Source organism: Oncorhynchus nerka, linkage group LG2 (genome assembly GCF_034236695.1).
Source record: "Oncorhynchus nerka isolate Pitt River linkage group LG2, Oner_Uvic_2.0, whole genome shotgun sequence".
NCBI lineage: Eukaryota > Metazoa > Chordata > Actinopteri > Salmoniformes > Salmonidae > Oncorhynchus > Oncorhynchus nerka.
The window spans coordinates 60,184,237-60,206,503 of NC_088397.1; the positions used below are offsets into that span (position 1 = coordinate 60,184,237).

A 22,267-nucleotide genomic window follows, 5' to 3' on the forward strand; every position below is an offset into this window, starting at 1 on the left:
ACTTGGATTGGAACCAGGTGCTATGGTCAGATTAGACGAAAATAGACGTCTTTGGCCAAGCACACCAGTTGTGGGTTTGGATGCATATGCAGAAAAGAACCTCTCATACCTACTGTAAAATATTGGTGGTGGATCATTGATGTTATGGGGTGTTTTCCTTCCACTGGTCCTGGGGATCTTAATAAGGTCAATGACATCATTAACTCTACCAAGTACAGGGGCCTCATTTATAACCTTTACGTTAATTGTACACTAAATATCTGCATGCTACATTTCTGAAAAGACTTCACACTCACAAAAACATTGAGTTTTATTAACTTGGCGCATGCCATACATATGCATGTTTCCCGTTATAAATCAGACCTGTTGTAAAATTGTGCAAGCTTGAACGAGCATTATAGCTCCTCCTGAAAAATGCCCATCATTCACCTTCTATGGTGACAATGAGCCCTTATTTGCTATATAGTTAGGAAGTATTGGAATTATGCCAAGACAGCATCTAAATATAATGGGAAACTAGCTTCTTTGGAGGTGTTTGCAGAAAGTTTGATTTTGCAGTGACACTTGCTGTATCTGACCGTTTCTGAAAGACAAACACAATTGCAAATTGTTGTGGACCTGTAAACAGACTGTTTAAACTTTTTCCCAAAACTAAATATGCTGCATTCTGAAACATTATATACTATATATTTATATATTATATATATATTTTTTAACTTCATTAGGCCTACTTACAGTTGTAGCCTACACTCTTCAATGCAAAATATCAACTGACTGTTCGCCTGTTAAATTCGACTGTATGCTATAAACCGCACTCCGTTTCGAATGCATAGAACAAAAACGTGACATTTTAATAGCCTTTCTAATAAACCCATGGAAATTAGAGATGCCCGTGGTAATTTGTTTTATGGCTACTTCCGGGAATATGAACTCATCATGGCCAGAAAATGTGAGCAATTTATTATGCAATGGACATGATAGGTAGGCTGTATGTAATTATGTTTATTAATTCAATATTGTCTACGAGAATTTGACATCAGATGTAGGCTAACAAACGGCAATGGGAAAGGTGAACCAACTGTTGTACTGTTAAAATGTGGATGGATCGCATAGAGAAAAATACTTGAATTAGTTTATCTATTTACTACTGTGAAATGGGTCAAATTAAATGAGCGATGGGACGAATGGTAACCTATCCTAATTTGTTGTAGGTCTATAGGCTTTTTCGAGTATGAAACCATCACAGTCAGAAAAGGTGAGGAATTTATTATGCAATGATCATGGAAGTGAAATGAATAATAAGAAATATAATAACTATAAATATTTCTAGTTATTTTAGAATGCATGGCAAATTCTCACTAATGGCAAATAATTGCATCTTGTTATTATATTTAGCTTCCAGTTTTTTAAATATTTATGAATAAGAAATTCATCATGTATTCCCCATTTGCACAAGGCTACCAGGCTACTTGGGCCTTCTTGCAATGCAATATTTCAACCACTAGAAACTGTGCGTAGGCATGGTCTAAAGTTTGCGTGAGGAAAATAAGATTTTATAAATGCCAACATTTGTGTGAAAACTGGCGCAGGCATATTTTGTGGCCTATTTTGTACGTGGGCTACACAACGTTTATAAATGAGGCCCCTGGACATTTTAGTCAAAAACCAGGTTGCCTCTTCCAGGAGGCTGAAACTTGGCCACAAGTGGATCTTCCATCAATACAATGACCCCAAGCACACATACAAATCCACCAAGATATGGTTAATTGACCATAAAATCAACATTTTGCAATGGCCATCTGTCTGCTAACATGAACCTCATTGAAAACCTGTGGTTTGAATTGAAGAGGGCAGTCTATAATCGCAGACTGAAGGATATCAAGGATCTGATCAGATTCTGTATGGAGGAATTGTCTAAGATTCCTCCCAATCGCACGGAACAATCATAGAATGTGCCCTTATCCTCGGAAGTGGAAGGTGCTCAAAGTAGAGCTGGGTGATATGGACAAAAATCCATGTTGCGATAAATTGCCTGAATTGATGCGATAACGAATAGAACGATAGAACATCAATGTGCACAAATGTATTTTTTATTACTCTTTAAACTATGACTACTGTTGTTGTAGATATAAATTGTCTTAACAATCACCCATATTAGCAAACTTATTTAATTTAAAATTTAAATGTAAAACATTTCTCTAGTATAGGCTACTTATCTTAATGAACTATATCAGCAAAGTGGTTGGTATGGTTGGTGTCTATAAAGTATTGAAAACAGGGGGTGGCAATACTTTTGACACATATCTTTCTGAGATTTTGTTTAAATTAATAGTTAAACCAAATATTTTTATCTGAGCAAATTATAAATGTAGATAGTTTAGACCATGTATGGCATTGACCTTCGGGACCTTGGGTCATTAAACTAGATGCATGCATAGGGGGCTTTACTTGGAGAGCAGCAGTAACTTTGCTCTGCCTCTGGCCCTATGACCACAGGCAGCATCAGCTGTGCCTGCACTGACCTGTGCAGCTTGACCAGCCTCAGTCCTCCTTCATAACGCACTGTGGCATATCTCCTCCTTTGTCTCTCTGTTCTATTACAACTATAGGTTCCTCTTTGGGTAGGATTAGGAAGCAGTGGATACCACTGTTTCTAACACATTGCCCCTGAATTGAAACGGGTCTGCTGAATTGAAAACTGCTCTGTTCCCACATGTAATTAAGGAAACATGTCATTAAAAGAAACACTTGAGTGAATGAGAGATACAAAGTATATTGAAAGCAGGTGCTTCCACACAGGTGTGGTTCCTGAGTTAATTAAGCAATTGAAACATCCCACCGTGCTTAGGGTCATGTATAAAAATGCCCAGTTGCCCATTATTTTGCCTACCATGGCTAGAAGAAGAGATCCCTGACTTTGAAAGAGGGGTCTTACAGGAGTATAAGGGGTTAAAGTGTGTGGGTGTCAGTCATCAGATCTCAACCCAGTTGAACACATATGGGAGATTCTGGAGCAGTGCCTGAGACAGTGTTTTCCACCACCATCAACAAAACACCAAATGATGGAATTTCTCCTGGAAGAATGTCACATCCCCCCCCAATAGAGTTCAAGAAACTTGTGGAATATATGCCAAGGCACACCATGCCTTATTAAGACACCTTATGTTGGTGTTTCCTTTATTTTGTCAGTAACCTCTACCTGCTGCCATTGTCTGGAAAGTAATGGCCTAGAACTAATTGTTTTATTGTAGCCGAAGGGGCCCTCATATCCAATCACATGAGCAGGCTATATCTGAAGAAAAGAACACAGTTGTAACTTGCAACCTGTTACAAAACATTTGTGGAAAAAGCTACCATTTCAGTCTAATTTTAGACATCCATTTCATTGAAACGATCCATTGGCTCTTCAAAGGAGCAATACCCCCACTCACTCGGTGGCGATAAGCCATTGCGCACGCATGTGCGTTCAACATCTGCATGTGGTAGGCTAAACCAGTAAGGCTCGAGCTCCAAGCGCCACTTTCTACGGGATGTATGGCTGCATCTCTTTTGGTGTGGGATTGACTCTGCTCCTCACTCTGTTTGAAGTGTAACCGTGATGCGTGTGTTCATTTTTTTCTCCAGTAAATTGGCTACTGGTTTTGCTTTCGCTAAAACATGCGTCAATGTCGCTACATTTCTACGGATTAATGCATACGCAAAATATTGATACGTTCAACACAACGTGAATATGGATTTTATCTTTGTTTCAATACTTTTTATATTTATCGACGCGATTTACGCAGTGTCCCGCTATGGAAATCTCCAACCATACATGTACGTTTTTATAAGCTGTCGTTGTTTTGACTTACATTGTTTTTGCATGATAATACATTTTACAGTCACTGTAACCTACATTATAAAACTTCTGGTAAAATTTCACTTGTTTCTACTGCTGCTATTTATTTGAGCTTGACATATAACCAAAATCCAATATCTTTTGACATATTAAGCAATTTATGATTATTTTACAACTTTCGTTAGTTGAAATATTAGATTTGAATATTAATTTATCAATTCATATATATTTAAATATTTCATGTTTTACTCTAGAGGTGTTTGCATTGAAAGGAGTAACATTGTGTCCTATACCTGGGTGTGCATAGTTAAACGACACAGACAACAACCAGTCAACTCTAAGCCTGTATTTTGTACATTTCTCATAAAGGAATGTACCTTGAACTATGACAGTGTTGTCATAAGAATACTCTAGTTTCTCTCTCAACATGCACTGTAATGGTATACCTTTACATAATTACACATGATCTCAGGGCGGATTAATGATGCAGCATTCGTGAGACGCCTCTACGTTTCCCTATAATAGAGAGCATGCCAGAGTAGCAGGTGAAATAAGTCAGAGATGAGGGGCTTCTGATAAATCTGACTTCATGAAAAGGATGATATAAATCTCAGAGATTTTTAATTGTTCAGCTGTAATGACCCTGTCATTGCCTTATAGTGAGAAATAATGAGTATTCTTAGAGGGCCTGTAAGACCATTACTGTAAGACCATTACTGTAAGACCATTACCATGAGACCATTACCGTAAGATCATTACCGTGAGACCATTACCGTGGGACCATTACCATGAGACCATTACCATGAGACCATTACCGTAAGATCATTACCGTGAGACCATTACCATGAGACCATTACCGTAAGACCATTACCATGAGACCATTACCGTAAGATCATTACCGTGAGACCATTACCATGGGACCATTACCATGAGACCATTACCATGAGACCATTACCATGAGACCATTACTGTAAGACCATTACCATGAGACCATTACCGTAAGACCATTACCATGAAACCATTACAATGAGATCATTACCATGAGACCATTACCATGAGACCATTACCGTAAGACCATTACCATGAGACCATTACCATGAGACCATTACCATGAGACCACTACCGTAAGACCATTACCATGAGACCATTACCATGAGACCATTACCATGAGACCATTACTGTAAGACCATTACCATGAGACCATTACCGTAAGACCATTACCATGAAACCATTACAATGAGATCATTACTATGAGACCATTACCGTAAGACCATTACCATGATACCATTACCATGAGACCACTACCGTAAGACCATTACCGTAAGACCATTACCATGAGACCATTACCGTAAGACCATTACCATGAAACCATTACCATAAGACCATTACCGTGAGACCATTACCATGATACCATTATCGTAAGACCATTACCATAAGACCATTACCATGAGACCATTACCGTAAGACCATTACCATGAAACCATTACAATGAGATCATTACCATGAGACCATTACCATGAGACCATTACCGTAAGACCATTACCGTAAGACCATTACCATGAGACCATTACCGTAAGACCATTACCATGAAACCATTACCAGTCTAGGGCTAGTAGATCCAGTATTAGCATCACCAACTGAAGGTTTTTACAGATATATCAGACATACACACTATTCCAGAGACGAGACACGTCTGGAAATGGAATTACAGAGCTGCTCCTAAATGATTAGACATACTGCACTTTCTGCTGCTAGAGAGGTACTGAAACACTTCTTAATGTTAGAGGGATGGTATGGCACATTGAGACGCTTTTAGATGCTTTACAATGCAGGGAATATGTTGCGATGGGATCTATGGCACTGATGGCACCTGGTTTATAAATCTATAAAAATACACAGCCAAATCAGTTTGTATGACCATGTATTCTTCTCTTCTTTGGTCAATATTTTGACATACTGTAGTATCAGGTACTGTCTTAGTGAATGTTGAAGGATTGAATTCTTGCTGCAGGCAGTGTCTTGTGCTGCCATGTTTAGCGATATAAACAGTAATGCCTGAGGAATACGTATTAGCAGACAGCGTGGGCACTGTCATTTTTTACTTTAAGTAATCCCCACAAGGGTGTTGCACTACATGGTACAGTAGGGCCGGGACAATACCAATGTTGCGCTAGAGGTTTGTATCGTGGCAAGGAAACAAACATGAAGCGGGTGTAATTTCTTTAGGAAAACAGCCCTAATGTTAAACACCAACATCATTATTATTTTCATCCAGAGTCACATTTGATTTATTTCCCCATGCTATAGGACACAATATTTTAAAAACAGCTTGATTTGTTCAATGTTTTTTGCCGCTGCCCTCTTTCAGGCCCAACGTGTGTGCAGAGCGGGAAGTGATGCTCGTTGCCCAAAGGCAGCCCTGTGTGCAGGCCTTCACACGCATGGTCAAGGTCTGGAAGCAAGGCTGCCTAGGACAGAACTGGTGCATGGGATACGAGAGAAGGTGAGTCCTGCTCTTAATTCAGGCATGCATCCATTCCTCTATCCATCCATTCCTCTATCCATCCATTCCTCTATCCATCCATTCCTCTATCCATCCATTCCTCTGTCCATCCATTCCTCTATCCATCCATTCCTCTATCCATCCATTCCTCTATCCATCCATTCCTCTATCCATCCATTCCTCTATCCATCCATTCCTCTATCCATCCATTATTCTATCCATCCATTCCTCTGTCCATCCATTCCTCTATCCATCCATTCCTCTATCCATCCATTCCTCTATCCATCCATTCCTCTGTCCATCCATTCCTCTATCCATCCATTCCTCTGTCCATCCATTCCTCTATCCATCCATTCATCTATCCATCCATTCCTCTATCCATCCATTCCTCTATTAAATCAAATAGCACTTTATTCATCACATGCTTTGTAAACAACAGGTGAGGAGTAACAGTGAAATGTTACTTATGGCCATTCCCAACAATGCTGAAAGTAATAGAAAAGTAAAACACGTAATAATAACAGATACCCACAATGAGTAACGATAACTTGGTTATATACAGGAGGTACCAGTACCGAGCTGATGTGCAGGGGTACGAGATAATAGAGGTAGTTATGTACGTGACAGATAGTAAACTATCAGCAGCATATGTGATGAGTCAAAAAACGTTTTTGCAAAAAGTGTCAATGCAGGTAGTCTGGGTGGCTATTTGGTTAACTATTTAACTTGGTGCATTGGTACCTCTTGCCATGCAGTAGCAGAGAAAACAGTCTATGACTTGGGTGGCTGGAGTCTTTGAAAATGTTTAGGGCCTTCCTCTGATACTGCCTGGTATAGAGGTCCTGGTGTACTCGGGTGTCCACACTACCCTCTGTTGCGCCTTGTGGTCAGATGCCAAGCAGTTGCCATACCAAGCAGTGATACAGCCAGTCAAGATGCTCTCAATGGTGCAGCTGTAGAATTCTATTGAGGATCTTAGGACCCATGCAAAAACATGTCAGCCTCCTGGGGGGATTAAGCCTTGTCGTGCACTCCTCATGACTGTGTTGGTTTGTTTTAATAAAAAATTATATCAAATAGCTTAACAATGAGAAAAATGTGGTCGGCTTGAGGATAAATTCAGCCACTATTTATTGTTGAACTCAGTGAGTTTTGTCTGGCTAATGGCTTACAAAAATGGGCTGCAATATTCAAGGTAAATTAAATCCATCTTGAGAGACTCCTCTGGTCTCCTGAAGAGCTCCTTGCTGCTTCTTTCTCTCTCTGTGTCTTTTTTTTGTCCCACACAATGATATCGGGGAGGGGAGTCACACATGATATCTCACAGACAGCACTGCCCCGATTTTGACCAAACTTGGGTGAATGATGCGTCTTACCATGAAGATCCGGCATTTACAATATTACGCTGATTGGCCCAAGACGGAAGCTGTAGTAATTAACAGAAATGTGTTAGTCACACGCAATATCTCAATTGGCCCAAGAGGGGGCGCTGCATCATTCGTAGGGGAAAACATGTTTACTGTTGCCTTGTTCCCTTTATTCATTTTGTATATATTTTATTTATATTTTAACATTTTTATTAGATTTTTTATATAAAAATAAAATAAAATAAATGATCCCTTTTTAGTGATATCCAATTGGTAGTTACAGTCTTGTCCCATCGCTGCAACTCCCCTATGGACTTGGGAGAGGGGAAGGTTGAGAGCCATCGAGAGCTTGCTTAACCCGAAAGCCAGCCGCACCAATGTGTTGGAGAAACAACTGGTAACCAAAGTCAACTTGCAGGCGCCCGGTCCGCCACAAGGAGTCACTAGCACACGATGGGACAAGGAAATCCTGGCCGGCCAAACCCTCCCCTAACCCGGACAACACTGGGCCAATTGTGCGCTGCCTCATGGGTCTCCCGGTCAAGGCCGGGTGTGACACAGCCTGGAATCGAACCCAGGGCTGCAGTGACGCCTCAAGCACTGTGAGGCAGTGCCTAGGAACGCTGTACCACTCGAGAGGCCCTCAGACAGTCTTTCTTGAGACATTGTGCATTATATGTCCATTGCGCTGCAAACAATTTAAACTTAGTCTTGAATGATGCAAGCCAAGTTATACCAGAGATAAGAGACTGTTGATATTGCAACCACACAACACAAATGCTGTTTCACTAGTATGAACGAAATCACAAACGGCTTTTTTTGTTAAAGCCCTCAAGAGCTGTTGTCAACTAAATATGATAATCTGTTTGCATCTGCCAATTTATTGGCTGTCCAGGATCCAGACGACTTGTCCCTATCGCTCCCTATACAGTTAATCTCTTTCTGTAACATGTTGAGGCCGGCAATTAAGGAGGATGAGATGCTCAATTAAAGATGTTGCTGAACTGCTGTATTTGAAGCACCACTGCCTTCTGCCCAGTTTCCCTGATGTTGCCAAGGCAATCAAGCTGTTTTTACCATCCCTGTAACTGTCGCTCCTGCAAAGAGATTGTTTTCTAAACTAAAACTCATAAAGTACTACCTATGTAAGCATTAGGCTCTCAGTCTGATATGTGTTTTTGAACACCTGAGTAAGTTCCACTCATTGCACTGGCACCGCTGTAGCCTTGACCACGGCATTTGTTCACCAATATCCCCTTACTTTCAATCAGATTCTTTATTTTTCAAGGCCTGAGGCACTTTCTCAGTCACATTCCTGAAGCCCAAGAAGAAAAACACTTAACTTCCTAATTCATATGGAAATTAAAAAGGTTTATGAAAGACTTAGTGGTGGGTTACTGTCAAAATGATTTATTAAATTAAAAAGATTGACATCTATGATAGGTTCAAGGGCCATCAGAACTCGCATTGCGGGGGTATCCGGTACGCCTGTGGATCTTCTTTGTAGAAAAGAACATTGATGCTGTTCTTTTCCCCCTAGTCTATTTAGTGCCGGGTCTTATCCACTCTGTTTTAAGGAGTCCTGATCCGCTTGTGGGCATTGTAGAGGGAAACAGAAGACACATACGTGTCCTGGGAGTCTTATCTTTCAGTGATGGGGTTATAATATTTTGAGGCTTAAACGGTTCAAAAGATAAAGCCACATTTGTAGGAAGAAAACAGAGTCGTGACCCCTAGTTTGGGAAACACTGGTCTATTGCATGTATTACCTATGGATAATTGTTGTGCAGTTTTTTTGTTGTCTTAACAGTATTCATGTCTAAGCTGTTTAAACAGAGTGCTTCATCCTCATCCCCCTAAATATCTGGCAAAATCTCTCTCCTCTGGTTCCTCTCCTCTTCCCTCGTTTTTGTTCTGTAATACAGTAGCCCTCTCATATAGTGCTAAGTGGAAGATGTAGCCCAGCTCTCCAGGAGGGCTAGCTAAGCTAAGAATAGAATATGTCTCTAAACACTTGTGGATGTGGATGCTACCATGATTATGGATAGTCCTGAATGAATCGGAAAAAATAATGATGATTGAGAAAGTTACAGATGCAAAAATATCATACCCCCAAGACATGCTAACCTCTCAACTTTATAATAATAGTGGAGGTTAGTATTTTTTGGAAGGTATGATATTTGTATGTCTGTAACTTTCTCCCTCGTCATTATTCACGATTCATTCAGGACTGTCTGTAATCATGGTAACATCCATATTACTGTAGACGTGTTTAGAAACATATGCTATTCTTATTTACAATAAAAGTGACTCCAAAATGACAATACATTGTATACCATTAATTTCTATTGGACACAAAATAATCTGAAACACAACCAAAACAAACAGCAAATGCAGCCAACAAGTTTGTAGAAACACAAGCTTGATGTTATCATTGTGTGCTAGGAATATGGAACCAAATACTAAACTTTTGACTACTTTAATACACATATAATACACATGGAGGGGAGGACTATGTACAAAAAGTACTATAATTTCTAAATGGTTCACCCGATATGGATGTAAATACCCTCAAATTAAAGCTGACAGTCTCCACTTCATCCTCGTAGTCATTGTATCATTTCACATCCAAAGTGCTGGAGTACAGAGCCAAAACAACAACAAATGTGTCAATGTCCCAATACTTGTGGAGCTCACTGTACCTACTGTATTTAGCAGAGGCCAGGTACATACCTGTGAGGGAGAGTCCTGCGGCTAACCCCTGACTCTGTCTCTGTGACTCACGCCTCACTCTCTGGGGAGTTTTTTCAAAGTGCCGTTTAGGCTTTCTTCATATATTTACCGCGTTACAAAGACGCAGGCAGCTTTGAAGGCAGCCAAAGCTTCAATTACACACCATAAACAAAACGTTTTCCCACAACGCTTAATGACCGTGGAGCCATGAGAGGGCTTCTAAACTACAGGGTTAGACACCCTACTCTGACGTTCAGTCTGCCAGTCTCACACTTTGCAAGGGGTTACTTAAAAGACTGGGAAATTGTTTACTGACTATTATACTTTGTGACTTTGTGACCACAAACACACACCTTGACATTGTGCCATAAATCAGAACATCAAATGATTTTATAGGATCAACAGACCTGGATCTGGTGTACTAGCTTTGTATTATCTGATTTGTATTAATTGATAATGTCATGTCTCCCTTGATAACAGGACAGCGTATTACACAGCATACAGACAAGTCTACAGACAAGACTACCGGGCGGTTTACAAGTGCTGTCCTGGATGGTCTCAACTCAACGGAGAGGCTGGCTGCTTGTATCGTAAGTCTTTCTCTATTCTTCTATTGCGTCATATTACTGAGGTTTCCAGTGTTAAAGTATCACAACCACCTAATGTTTCAAATCAGGTTATTGTTATCAGCATACAGAATATGTTTATTAGTACAGTACAAATGTAATCTTTCTTGGGAGAATGCTCACTTACACAGGAGTCGAGGTTATACTCGATAGGCACGTGAGAGGATAGAAGGGTGCCTCAAACTCATCTCTCACCCTGGGCCAGGAGCCGCGGTAGTTGGGAAAGCATTCAGGGAGAGGTTGTAAGGTCAAGAGATACTTAGGCCATCTACTGACTGCACTGTGCAGCTGTTATGAGTCAATGTCAGGCCTTTCTCAGTGCAACAGTGTGACGTTCACAACCAACACTGGGCAAAGGTCCAATGTGTTGAATCATGTTGAAAGCTTATAACCAACTGTTGACATTTTTGTTAAACCAGGTTTGCATTGCAATGTCTTGTTTTACATTCTACCAAAGACGACAATGAACTTACAGACATGTTAAAGTGTTGAGTGACCAGCAGACCTAATTCCCTATACATCTGGCTCAACTACACTTGGCTCGACAGGGCTCCTTGCGTCCTGAGATGGTGTGGGTTTCTGCGGCCAGAGAGCGAAGGCATGGCTGAACAGGTGCTCCTCATTGTTCAGTTGAGTTTGCCAATTCCAATGTGCTGACTGCTTCCTGGTGTAGTTGTGGCTCCACAGTTGAATCTTGGCTCACGCTCACATAGTCATGCACCATATTCCGAGTCAGCGGACTCAGAGGTGTAGTAGTTACTGGTGGTAAAGTTTGGAGGCTTGCACCATGGACCCGAGTAAAACTGGCTCCTGTGCCACAACTAAGGTTGCACATTTTGGGGAATATTCAGAGGTGGAAACTTTCCGTGGGACTTAACGGGAATATATGGGAATTAACAAGAATATATGCAAATTAATATTAATACCATTTAAATGTAGATGTTTTTTTGCATTGAGTAGATTTACCATATCATATGAAGACAGAAACATGAACCTTTTACCTTATCATAAGTAGACATAATTGCAAATGATTAAATCCTTCCAATAGAAATTTAAAAAAGCAATTAAGTTACGAATTTAACTGTAATTAAATGAGTTGACTCTTCACATGGGATGATTTCACTGAACAACAAAGGAAAGGGAATATTGAATGATCCCCAATGATCCATTACATCTCCCAAAAATTGTTCAACATACATCTGTGAAATGGTAGTTTAGACACTAAAGCTTTGGTTGTCTTCCTCTCAGGCTTCCATGTCTTTTCCCTGGACCTCCTCAATGTCCACCTCTTGAACATCAGACTCTGAGGCCTCATCTTCACTGTCACTTTCCAAACTTGTTGAGGATGGCTCATTGTCAGGCTCAAAAAGCCTCAAATTTGCCCAGAAGGCCACCAATTTTCAACCCTTGTATTGGTCAGCTTGTTGCGTGCTTTGGTATGTGTGTTCCCAAACAAGGACCAGTTACTCTCTGAGGCGGCTGATGTTGGTGGGATTTGGAGGATGATGGAGGCAACAGGGGAAAGAGCCTAAGATCCCCAAAGTCCCTTCCACCAGGAGGCTGATGAAATATGTTGGCATGACTGCCATATTGGTATTTCCATCCCAAAGCTCTTGCTTGGAAGTGTACTTCGCCAGACTGCCAAGAACCTTGCCCTCATCCAGGCCAAGGTGGTGAGACACGGTAGTGATGACACCATAGGCCTTGTTAATCTCTGCACCAGACAGGATGCTGTTGTACCCCAGCATACTTGGGGTCCAACATGTACGCTGCAGCGTGTATGGGCTTCAGGCAGAAGTTTTCACGCTTTCTGATGCATTTCAGAACTGCAGTTTACTCTGCTTGGAGCAACAGTTAAGTGGGCAGGGCAGTACGGATTTATTCTCTTACATCTGCAAGCTGAGTCTAAACATCAGACAGGATGGCATTTTCTCCCTCAATCCGTGCAATGGCTACTGCTATAGGTTTCAGGAGTTTCAGGCTGCTTACCACTCTCTCCCAAAATACATCATCTTGGAGGATTCTCTTGATGAGGCTGTCCATATCGGCAGACAGTGATATGGCCATTTATTGGAGAGACTATTTCCCCTCTAGGAGACTGTCAAACATGATGACAACATGATGGGGGTGATGTGAGGGTAGGACTCCCTACTTTAGACCAAGCAGCCTTCATGTTGGCAGCATTGTCTGTCACCAGTGCAAATATCTTCTGTGATCCATCACTGATGACTGCCTTGAGCTCATCTACAATGTAGAGACCAGTGTGTCTGTTGTCCCTTGTGTCTGTGCTCTTGTAGAATACTGGTTGAGGGGTGGAGATGATGTAGTTAATTATTCCTTGCCACGAACATTCGACCACCCATCAGACATGATTGCAATACAGTCTGCTTTCTCTATGATCTGCTTGACCTTCATTTGAACGCTGTTGAACTCTGCATCCAGCAAATAAGTAGATAAAGCATGTCTGGTTGGAGGGGTGTATGCTGGGTGAAGAACATTCAGAAATCTCTTCCAATACACATTGCCCGTGAGCATCAGAGGTGAACCAGTTGCATACACAGCTCGAGCAAGACATTCATCAGCATTTCTCTGACTACGAGTCAAGAAAACATCTGATTCCAGGATGACCATGAGCTGTTGCTATCGATAAAGTTTCTGAGTCATAATTTTCACCCTGAATAGAAGTAGAGGGGCTTTTGTCAGAGGTTGCTTGTTGTGAGCGCTGAGGGAACTCCATGCACTTGGCCAGATGATTCTGCATCTTTGTTGCATTCTTCATATATGATTTGACACAGTATTTGCAAATATACACAGTGTCACGCCCTGATCTGTTTCACCTGTCTTTGTGCTTGTCTCCACCCCCTCCAGTTGTCGCCCATCTTCTCCATTATCCACTGTGTACTTATACCTGTGTTTTCCGTTTGTCTGTTGCCAGTTCGTCTTGTTTGTCAATCTTACCAGCATTCGTCCTGTCAGCTCTTGTCTTTTTCCCTGCCTCTCCTGCCTGTCCTGACCTTGTACCCGCCCGCCTGACCACTCTGTCTGTCCTGACCTTGTACCCGCCCGCCTGACCACTCTGTCTGTCCTGACCTTGTACCCGCCCGCCTGACCACTCTGTCTGTCCCGGACCTTGAGCCGTCCTGTACATTTGTCCCACCTATGGATTATTGACCTCTGCCTACCCTGACCCTGAGCCTGCCTGCCGTCCGGTCTGCACTTGGATCTTACCTTGACTCCTGATCCACAGCTTTTCTTTTTACATTAGCTGCAATGAAATGTCTCCACACATCAGATAGTGCCCGTGGCATTTCCTGTAAAGATTGGATTTTATTTTTATTGCTAACAAATACAATTCCTTGTACAGATAAATAGTTAAGCAGTTAAATTGAACAACTCCTTTGTAAGATAAATGTTTTAGAATTAAACATGTATGGAAACAGGTGAATTAACACTCCTCAGTTAGCAGGCTCAAGTAAGCTAAAACCCATATGGTACCAAAAACTAACTAGCATAAATTGTTAACAAGTTAGAAATGATTTAAACACACTTTGCTGTAGGCTACTATTTATTAGTTAACCAAAAATCATGTATGTCATATAAAATATATTCACACCGCCCAGTATTGTAATCAAAACTTACCAGTAAGCATGAAGTCCTTGGCTCAGACAGTGTAGTAGTGGGGCCTCAATAGCATCTCATTAGTGTGCAGGATTTTGAGAATCAGATGTACATGTGATTGAAAACTGCACTGTACATGTGATGGAAGAATGCAGAGGGTTGCAATTCCATTGAATGGTGGATAGTTTAACCAAAATATGCCACCAGACCTAGAATTGCCTTATGTGTATCCCACGAAAAAATGTTCACTGTTATAAGCTAACTTTTTTGATGAATTTAAGTAAAATACCCCAAATTCCCGGGCTTAACTTCCCATGGAAAATTTCCGGGAAAATTCCAGAAATGTATTAGAAAGTTTCTGACCCTTTGCAACACTAGTCCCAACCTACCAACCAACCAGTGGTGACCTGTCATTCAGTGCAGGTGAGGCAGAACCCCACCTATTTTGAACTCCAACTGTTTAGCTAATATATAGTACCAGACACAGCTACTCATTCAAGGGTTTTTCTTTAGTTGTACTATTTTCTACATTGTAGAATACTAGTGAAGACATCAAAACTATGAAATAACACATATGGAATCATGTAGTAACCAAAAAAGTGTAAAACAAATCAAAATGTATTTCATATTTTAGATTCTTCAAAGTGGCAACCCTTTGCCTTGACAGCTTTGCACACTCTTGGCATTCTCTCAGATTCACCTGGAATGCTTTACCAACAGTCTTGAATGAGTTCCCACATATGCTGAGCATTTGTTGGCTGCTTTTCCTTCACTCTGCCGTCCGACTCATCCCACACCATCTCAATTGGGTTGAGGTCGGGTGATAGTGGAGGCCAGGTCATCTTATGCAGCGCTCATTAACTCTCCTTCTTGGTCAACTAGCCCTTACACAGCCTGGAGGTGTGTTGGGTCATTGTCCTGTTGAAAAACAAATGATCACATTATATCTACAGTAGCTTTGATTGGACCGTCAAGATCATACTTTCAAAATCTTAGATGGAGGCTAGCAGTCATCATCATGAATCAAGTCGACAATATACCGGCAAATCATTTTCAATCCTTGTCATATGAAGAGAAATTATGAAGAGAAATTATAGATAACATGTATCGGTGCTCATCGGCCATTGGCCATAAACATTACACAACAAGTTGGAAATCACAAATTCAACAATGAGTGGTTTGGAAGGAATCGGTGGCTAACTGCAAGTATTGTAAAGCAATTGCTAGCCAGCTATTCAGTGGATTGGGGGTATGGTCCAGGTCTGGGTTTAAGGGTCTCTTTTCCAAGCTTAAAAGGATAAACATTCAACGCCATGGGCCAGGAAGTTGAATACATTGGCCATGCTGTCATTCCAGCATGACTTCTGCCGTGTTCAAAACAACTGGAAAATCGGAACTGGGAAATCTCAGACTTCAGTGAGTTGAAGACAACTGTGAACTGGGAAAAAACAAGCTCCGACTGGGAAAATGCATTTTAAACAGTCATCCAATTCAGAAATCCAAGTCTGGAACCCAACCTAAAGATCACTAACGTCATGCTTCAACCTTGTTTATTTACGAGTTCACAGTTGTCTTGAAAGCTCCATAAATCTAGAGAATGCCAGACTTTGATGACAAAGTTTGATGACAAAATGTTTCCCACGAAGGACCGCCGCGCCACCTTCATGTTCAACAAGGTGAGTACAAACATGTATTGTATGCTGCTGCATAAATTATGTAATATCCCAGGGAGATATGTATACTGTAGCTAAGAAAGCAATACTAAGTAAATGTTTTGTAGTAAACTGTTAGTAGCCCATGTATCTCACCCTAATATTTTGGTCAATTTTTTTCCCCTCATAATTTAGCCTACTGTTCTGACTTGGTGGTTTGCATGTAGTCTATAGCCTGTTTAAGAGAAGTATCATCATTGAATATTGTAAGAGCTTTCATTGCCTGCTTATATGAGCCCTTTATTTATCCTGCGGTTCTGACTTGGTGTACAGTGAGAATACTGTAAGAACAGCCTATGTTCTGAATTCTGTCGCTGTACATTTCAAAAGTGCAGAATAAATAGTTGTATTGACTTTGTCTGTCCTAGCTCGCTCAATGTTGCCTCTTATACACTGCCAGATAAGGCTCTGATAGCCATGTGTACCGGTGGTAAGGTTTTGGGACTGCTGTTGTGACTCTGCTGTTGGGACAGCTTTATGAAGGTCTTAACAGTGTGTGGGCACCGTTTGTCACCGTTATAGTCCAACTAAGATTTGCATGCTTAAACTGCTACTGCAACCAACCCTCGTCTGGGGGCAAGAAACAATGACTATCAACCCAGAGTAGAGAGCCTAACTGCAAATGAACAGAAAATAGTCAAGAAGAAAACATTACAATGAGTCTAAAGAGAATCTCCACAAATCTAATCCTTTGATGATGGATGGGAGGGTTATGGGGATCTGCTGGGCTAGGTGCCACGGTAACAGGAGAGCACAGTTTCTCTAGGGCAGTGGCTGAGGCTGGGTTAGCTTTGTTGCTGAGGCTGCTTGAGGCGGGCAAGGGGCATAAGACTGGGGCTGGGGGTGAGTCTGCTGCTGGGCCTTGTGCTGAACATCTCCGTGTGGACAGGCTTATCCCCAAGCCAGTGAGACCTGGCAGGGCCTTTTGATGGGATTTTACAGCCTATGATCGGCATTGCGTAACCTGCATACTTCAGAGAGCATCCCTGGCAAAGCCCCCGTAAACAGCGTAGGCATCACTATCCCTACCAGTCTTCATCCCCTGTGTCCAGGCCCTGGGACCACCCTGTATGCTGTATCGAGCCTCCTCTCACGCCCGGAGCATGCTAATGTCTGGGACAGGCGCTGGTGGGAAGAGGCTGGGTTGGGCCGAGGGGGCAAGGCTGGGTTGGGCCGAGATGATCCCCTGGATGTGCCTTTCAGCAGGGTCTCATTATGGGGTCCATGCTTTCCTCAAAGACCTCTTTGTCTCTGGTTAGAATGTTACAGTATTAAATTATCCAGGGAAGCATTAGGCTGTCTGCTCAACCCCTGAGATTTGGTTTGTTTTAAAACACCACACAAAGAAACATCTTAACAGGCATTCCCCAGCGCTGCCCGGTGTCTCCCTCACTAAGTCGCAGGGTTTTGTTTTTCTTCTGCGTGACAATGTCTGCTCTCTTCGACGCACGGCTGGGCTTTTATCTCCGTAACTTAAGACACGGCAGTACTTTGAGACGGGAAAAACTAATCACCCTTTTCTCTGAGCCATTGAACCAGGATAAAAGGAAGCTCACACCACAATCCACCCTCTCTCGCTCTCACACACTTAGGCCTGTGCTATCTCCAGTGTTCTTCATTCAACACAATTCAATCTATAGGACAGTGCATTTGACATCCAAGGAGACAGATCAGCTTTTTAGCAGAAACTGTAAAACATACAGCTTTTGTAAAGCCTCTGAAAACCCCAGAGATTGAAATGAGAATGTTGTGCATTAAGATAGTGATTTAGTGTCTGGCATCTGTGAGATGTGTGTGTGCACGCATGTGTGTGTGTGTGTGTGTGGTGCGGGTTCCTCTACTCGAATAAAAAGTGAATGTAAGCTAATTAGACTAATGACCAGTGGTTATTGTGAGACAATTGAGCGGAATGAAGTCACATCATGGAGAAAAACAGCCCGGCACAGTGATGAGCAGTCATGCTAACAGCCCCCTTTCCAACCCTCTGTCTATCCCCCTCTCTCTTCTCCTTTTGGCTTACTTCTATCGTCCTCCTTCTCTCCCCATCTCTTGCCCATATACAGTCCAGCTGTTCACTTTCGCTGTGGGCATTTTTCGACTTGCTGGCTCCACTTGTTGAGTTCTCCCTCATCCTCTGCTAAGAGATACTCTTATTTTGTCATATTTAAGGATTGAGAATTGTAAAACATTTGAAATATTTTGGTTTATTGTCACGGCTCCTGCTCTGTCCCTCCCCTTCCTCCCTTTTCCTAGTCGTTCTATTCCCTGCCTTCTAATCCTGATTTCATATAGTGTGGGACAAGCATCCTATTGACATGACATAGTTGGGATTCTTAGACTGAAGTATCAGATGGCAGATGGTAGCCATTGCATGTAATCAAAGTTAAAGTGCAGACCTAATGGATTTAGAAGACATCCTCTTTGTCCAGTACATGCGTTAAAACCCAACATTTCGGTTGCATAGGCCTGTTTTGACTGAGAATCCTGTAGTGGTGTAATCAATAGGAACCTTTCCCACAAGGAGTGGGATCTGTGCACACTGACATGTGTTCTAACTGGCTTGAATTCCATTTGCCACTGTTTTTCCAAGTCAAGTGCACATGGAAGTGCATGCAAATGCTTCATTTGGTTCATCCATTGAAATAGGTTTCTTTTTGTGTTTTTGAAAAGCACCAATTGGCTTGATGACTAACTGACTCTCCTGAGGGTTAAAGTCCTTCTTTTGGTTCAATCCCAATCCCAATTAATTGACGACAAGCCTTGTTTTTCACAATGCCTGTACTGGTGGCGGTACTTGCTAATGGTGCTTCTTGAGACTTCCGTCCACATCTCCATTCTAAGGTCCATTCAAAAAGCTAAGTGTTTATCCCCAGCGAGTGGCCGCTGGCTGGAGAGTGGACTGGGACGGTCAAGAGTGGAAGCGGGCAGTTATGTTGATTGACGGCAACAATTAGTTTTGTGACAGGGGATGAAGAGCGGGGACAATGGCGCCACCAGTTTGAGCCCTTGTTAACTGCTGAATGGGAACTGGCCCCCTTTTGTGGCGGGAAAGACCAGGCTGGCGGATGTACACTTGAAGCAGGCCCAGTAACGGGACGAGGAGATTGGCTGTCCATGGGTGGTCTTTGTGTCTGTGTGGAGAAACACTGCATCCTGGGAACAGCTATGTCACTGGTCAAAGTCATAAACAAATGTGCATAAACAGGCCGGCTGTCCAACCAAGGCATGGCATGGTGTCTCAGTGTCACAGGGACCAAGCTCATTGTCTTGGGATGTTTTCATCTGGGTTTTACATGTCCATGGTAAACACAGTGTATGAAAAGCAGGAGTGTCAAATGTACCACAAATATTCTCCTCCACCCATGTGAGTCTAGTACTGGTTATCTTGACACAGTGTGACCGACACTCCCAAACAGTGAGACATTCTGATTCATTCAGTTTAGCCACCAGGTTTTTCCACTTCACATGCAGTCTGCATATCCTACCTCCAATTCATACTAAGATATGTGATTTAGGATACAGGCTTGAAATATTTTAATGGTAAATGACAAGAGATTTTATGCAAAGCAAGGATAATTACACATTTTTGGAATCCCCTGGAACCATTTCTGAGTGACATCTAAAGTTGTTCTGATGACGAGGACCATCTGACAGTGCTGCCCCTGGCCTGGCTCCTGTGAGAACCCTTTGCTTTGGCACATGTATCTGCAAAGCAGAACATGCCTTGCTGCCTCAAACTACAGTGCTACGCTACGTGCGTACCGATTACTAACCCAAACAGTTGGCGGCTGGGGCTTTTGTGCCTAACAATTACAGTAAGTCTGCTCCCCCTCTTTCTCACTCTGGGCATTAAACAGATCGACACAGCCTAAACAAGCAGAGCCTTATCGTAGACTATAGAGAGAAACTGCCAATGATGTGATGTGTAGGCCCTGTCAGAGGCTGAGCTGGTGACACCTGCTCCTTGGACTCCAGCGTCCATCCGGTAGCGGTGCGACTCACTGACCTCCCTCTGTGGGCTCTATTTGAGCAAACCTAATGCAATGGTAAATCATACCGCTTATAGGTTCAGGGGTGTGTCAAACTTTTGTGCTATTTTCACAACCGGAAGTATGGATGCAGTAGCTGGCGGTGGTGCGAAAGGGCTGGGTTTTGATTAATGAACAAGTTGTGGGTATGTTGAGGCTTGGTCCCTCACTGGCCAATCAGAACGTGCTCCATGCCTAATTATGTGGTTGCTTCAAGTTATATATTTACAGTCTTTTATGTATTGCGTTGTCATCAACTCTGATTCTAATGTTAGACCATTGTAGCCTAGTTCGTTAAATAGCCTGCCGCATATTTGCTAAATACTGTATGTTGAACATGTTTGCAGTCCACATTGTTGTAATTGCGTTTCTTCAATATGGAAATACTTTGTTAAACATAGGCTATAGCATTCACACTGATATACGGCCTAGGCCTACTGTAAATTATAGTCTGGACATGGACATGCCAAATGTAGTCAATAAGCACAATTAAATTCAGTAGGCTATTGATAAGGCCTAGAAAAACTGTATAATTCAAATCAAAACTAAACAACACCTTATTTTAAACAGGATTAATACAGTTACATGCACCATAATTGCTCCCCGTGGGCAGGCAGGGTAGGCTTGGTTCTTATGCAAATTAAACAAAATGGGGGGAAACCAATAGCTGTTTGTTTGTTTCAAAATACGAGATTCACCAACACAAAATGCGCATTTCTGTACCATTGGCACTGTACGTTCTCGCTTCCGGCTCTCAAAATCCATGCTACTATTAACTGTGTTACCGTTAAGACCTGCTTTCTGTGGGTCTTAAAACTTCCAATTAGCACTGCATGAAATTGTCACTTTTGCGCTTGTTTTTAGGGTCACATCTCAACTATTGGCACCGGGAGTTGGAACCCAAATTATTTTCCAACCGTTCCTTTCCGAACAGAACCCCTTCTTTTTTTGTTCCGTTCCACTGTTCTGACAAGCATAATAAAGTTCTGAACTGTGGGATCTGTTCATATTGTTCCTTTTCATACATGTTTTATTACCGGTAAAATCAACATTGTTTTTACATTTAGCTCATTGTTTTTTCCTAATTTACCCCAATAATTAGCACAGATAGAGCAGCTTGCTATGGAACAGGAAAACAGGTTGTTAAACGTATTTAATTGGTCAGATATGTGCAGAGTCTCAAGATTTGAAAATAACGGTTCTGTTCTGGAACAGTAGAGATCACTTTATGTTCTGGTTCTGTTCCTCTAAATGTTTTGTTATTTTCTGGTTTTCTGGTTATTTTCTGTTCCCTCAACCGGTTCCAACCCCTGATTGCCACCCCCCCCACCTCAACGCAAGCGAGCTGATGTTAGTCAGGTAAATTGCTGAACCTGGCATTAGGGCTGGAAAATACCAGTGCGCCAGTTTTTACATGACGAAATTGCAAACTGACGTGAGTTTTACATTTGTGCCTCCTTAACGATAATAGAGCCCTCTGTCTCTGTGGAAGCAGATAATCCCCTCAGACAAGGTGTCTTTGTTACAGAGTGAAGGCAATCACAGAGACAGATGAGAGTGAGTCTTACGCCGTTCGCCACACTGCACGGCAAGTTATGGAATTATTTCAAGGGAGATTAAGCAGTGTAAGGTGCAAGGAGTGGGCAGCAAGGGTGGGCCAAAAATGCCCTCCCTAGTTAGCTGCCAAAAAGTCTATGTCTACCATTTATGGAGGGTGAAAAAGACAATCCCCTTGTTTGCCTTGTGGCATTTTGAAAACTTCAGGTTTGTTTGACCCCTTGTTTCCTTGCCAGTGGTTTTCTCAGGTCATTAAAGAAGTGTCTACTTGTTAAACATAAAATA

The 22,267-nt window shown here is 42.0% G+C and overlaps 1 protein-coding gene across 1 annotated transcript in view; it reads left to right on the forward strand.

Moving 5' to 3' along the window:
- Positions 1 to 3,543: 3,543 nt before the first annotated feature.
- LOC115139038 (multiple epidermal growth factor-like domains protein 6) overlaps positions 3,544 to 22,267 on the forward strand; it is an 82,384-nt gene continuing 63,660 nt past the window's right edge. Inside the window, exons 1-3 of the mRNA XM_065021745.1 lie at positions 3,544 to 3,816; positions 6,207 to 6,341; positions 10,922 to 11,031. Coding sequence (XP_064877817.1) covers positions 3,731 to 3,816; positions 6,207 to 6,341; positions 10,922 to 11,031 — 331 coding nt within the window. The 5' untranslated portion in view covers positions 3,544 to 3,730. The remainder of the gene's footprint in view (positions 3,817 to 6,206; positions 6,342 to 10,921; positions 11,032 to 22,267) is intronic.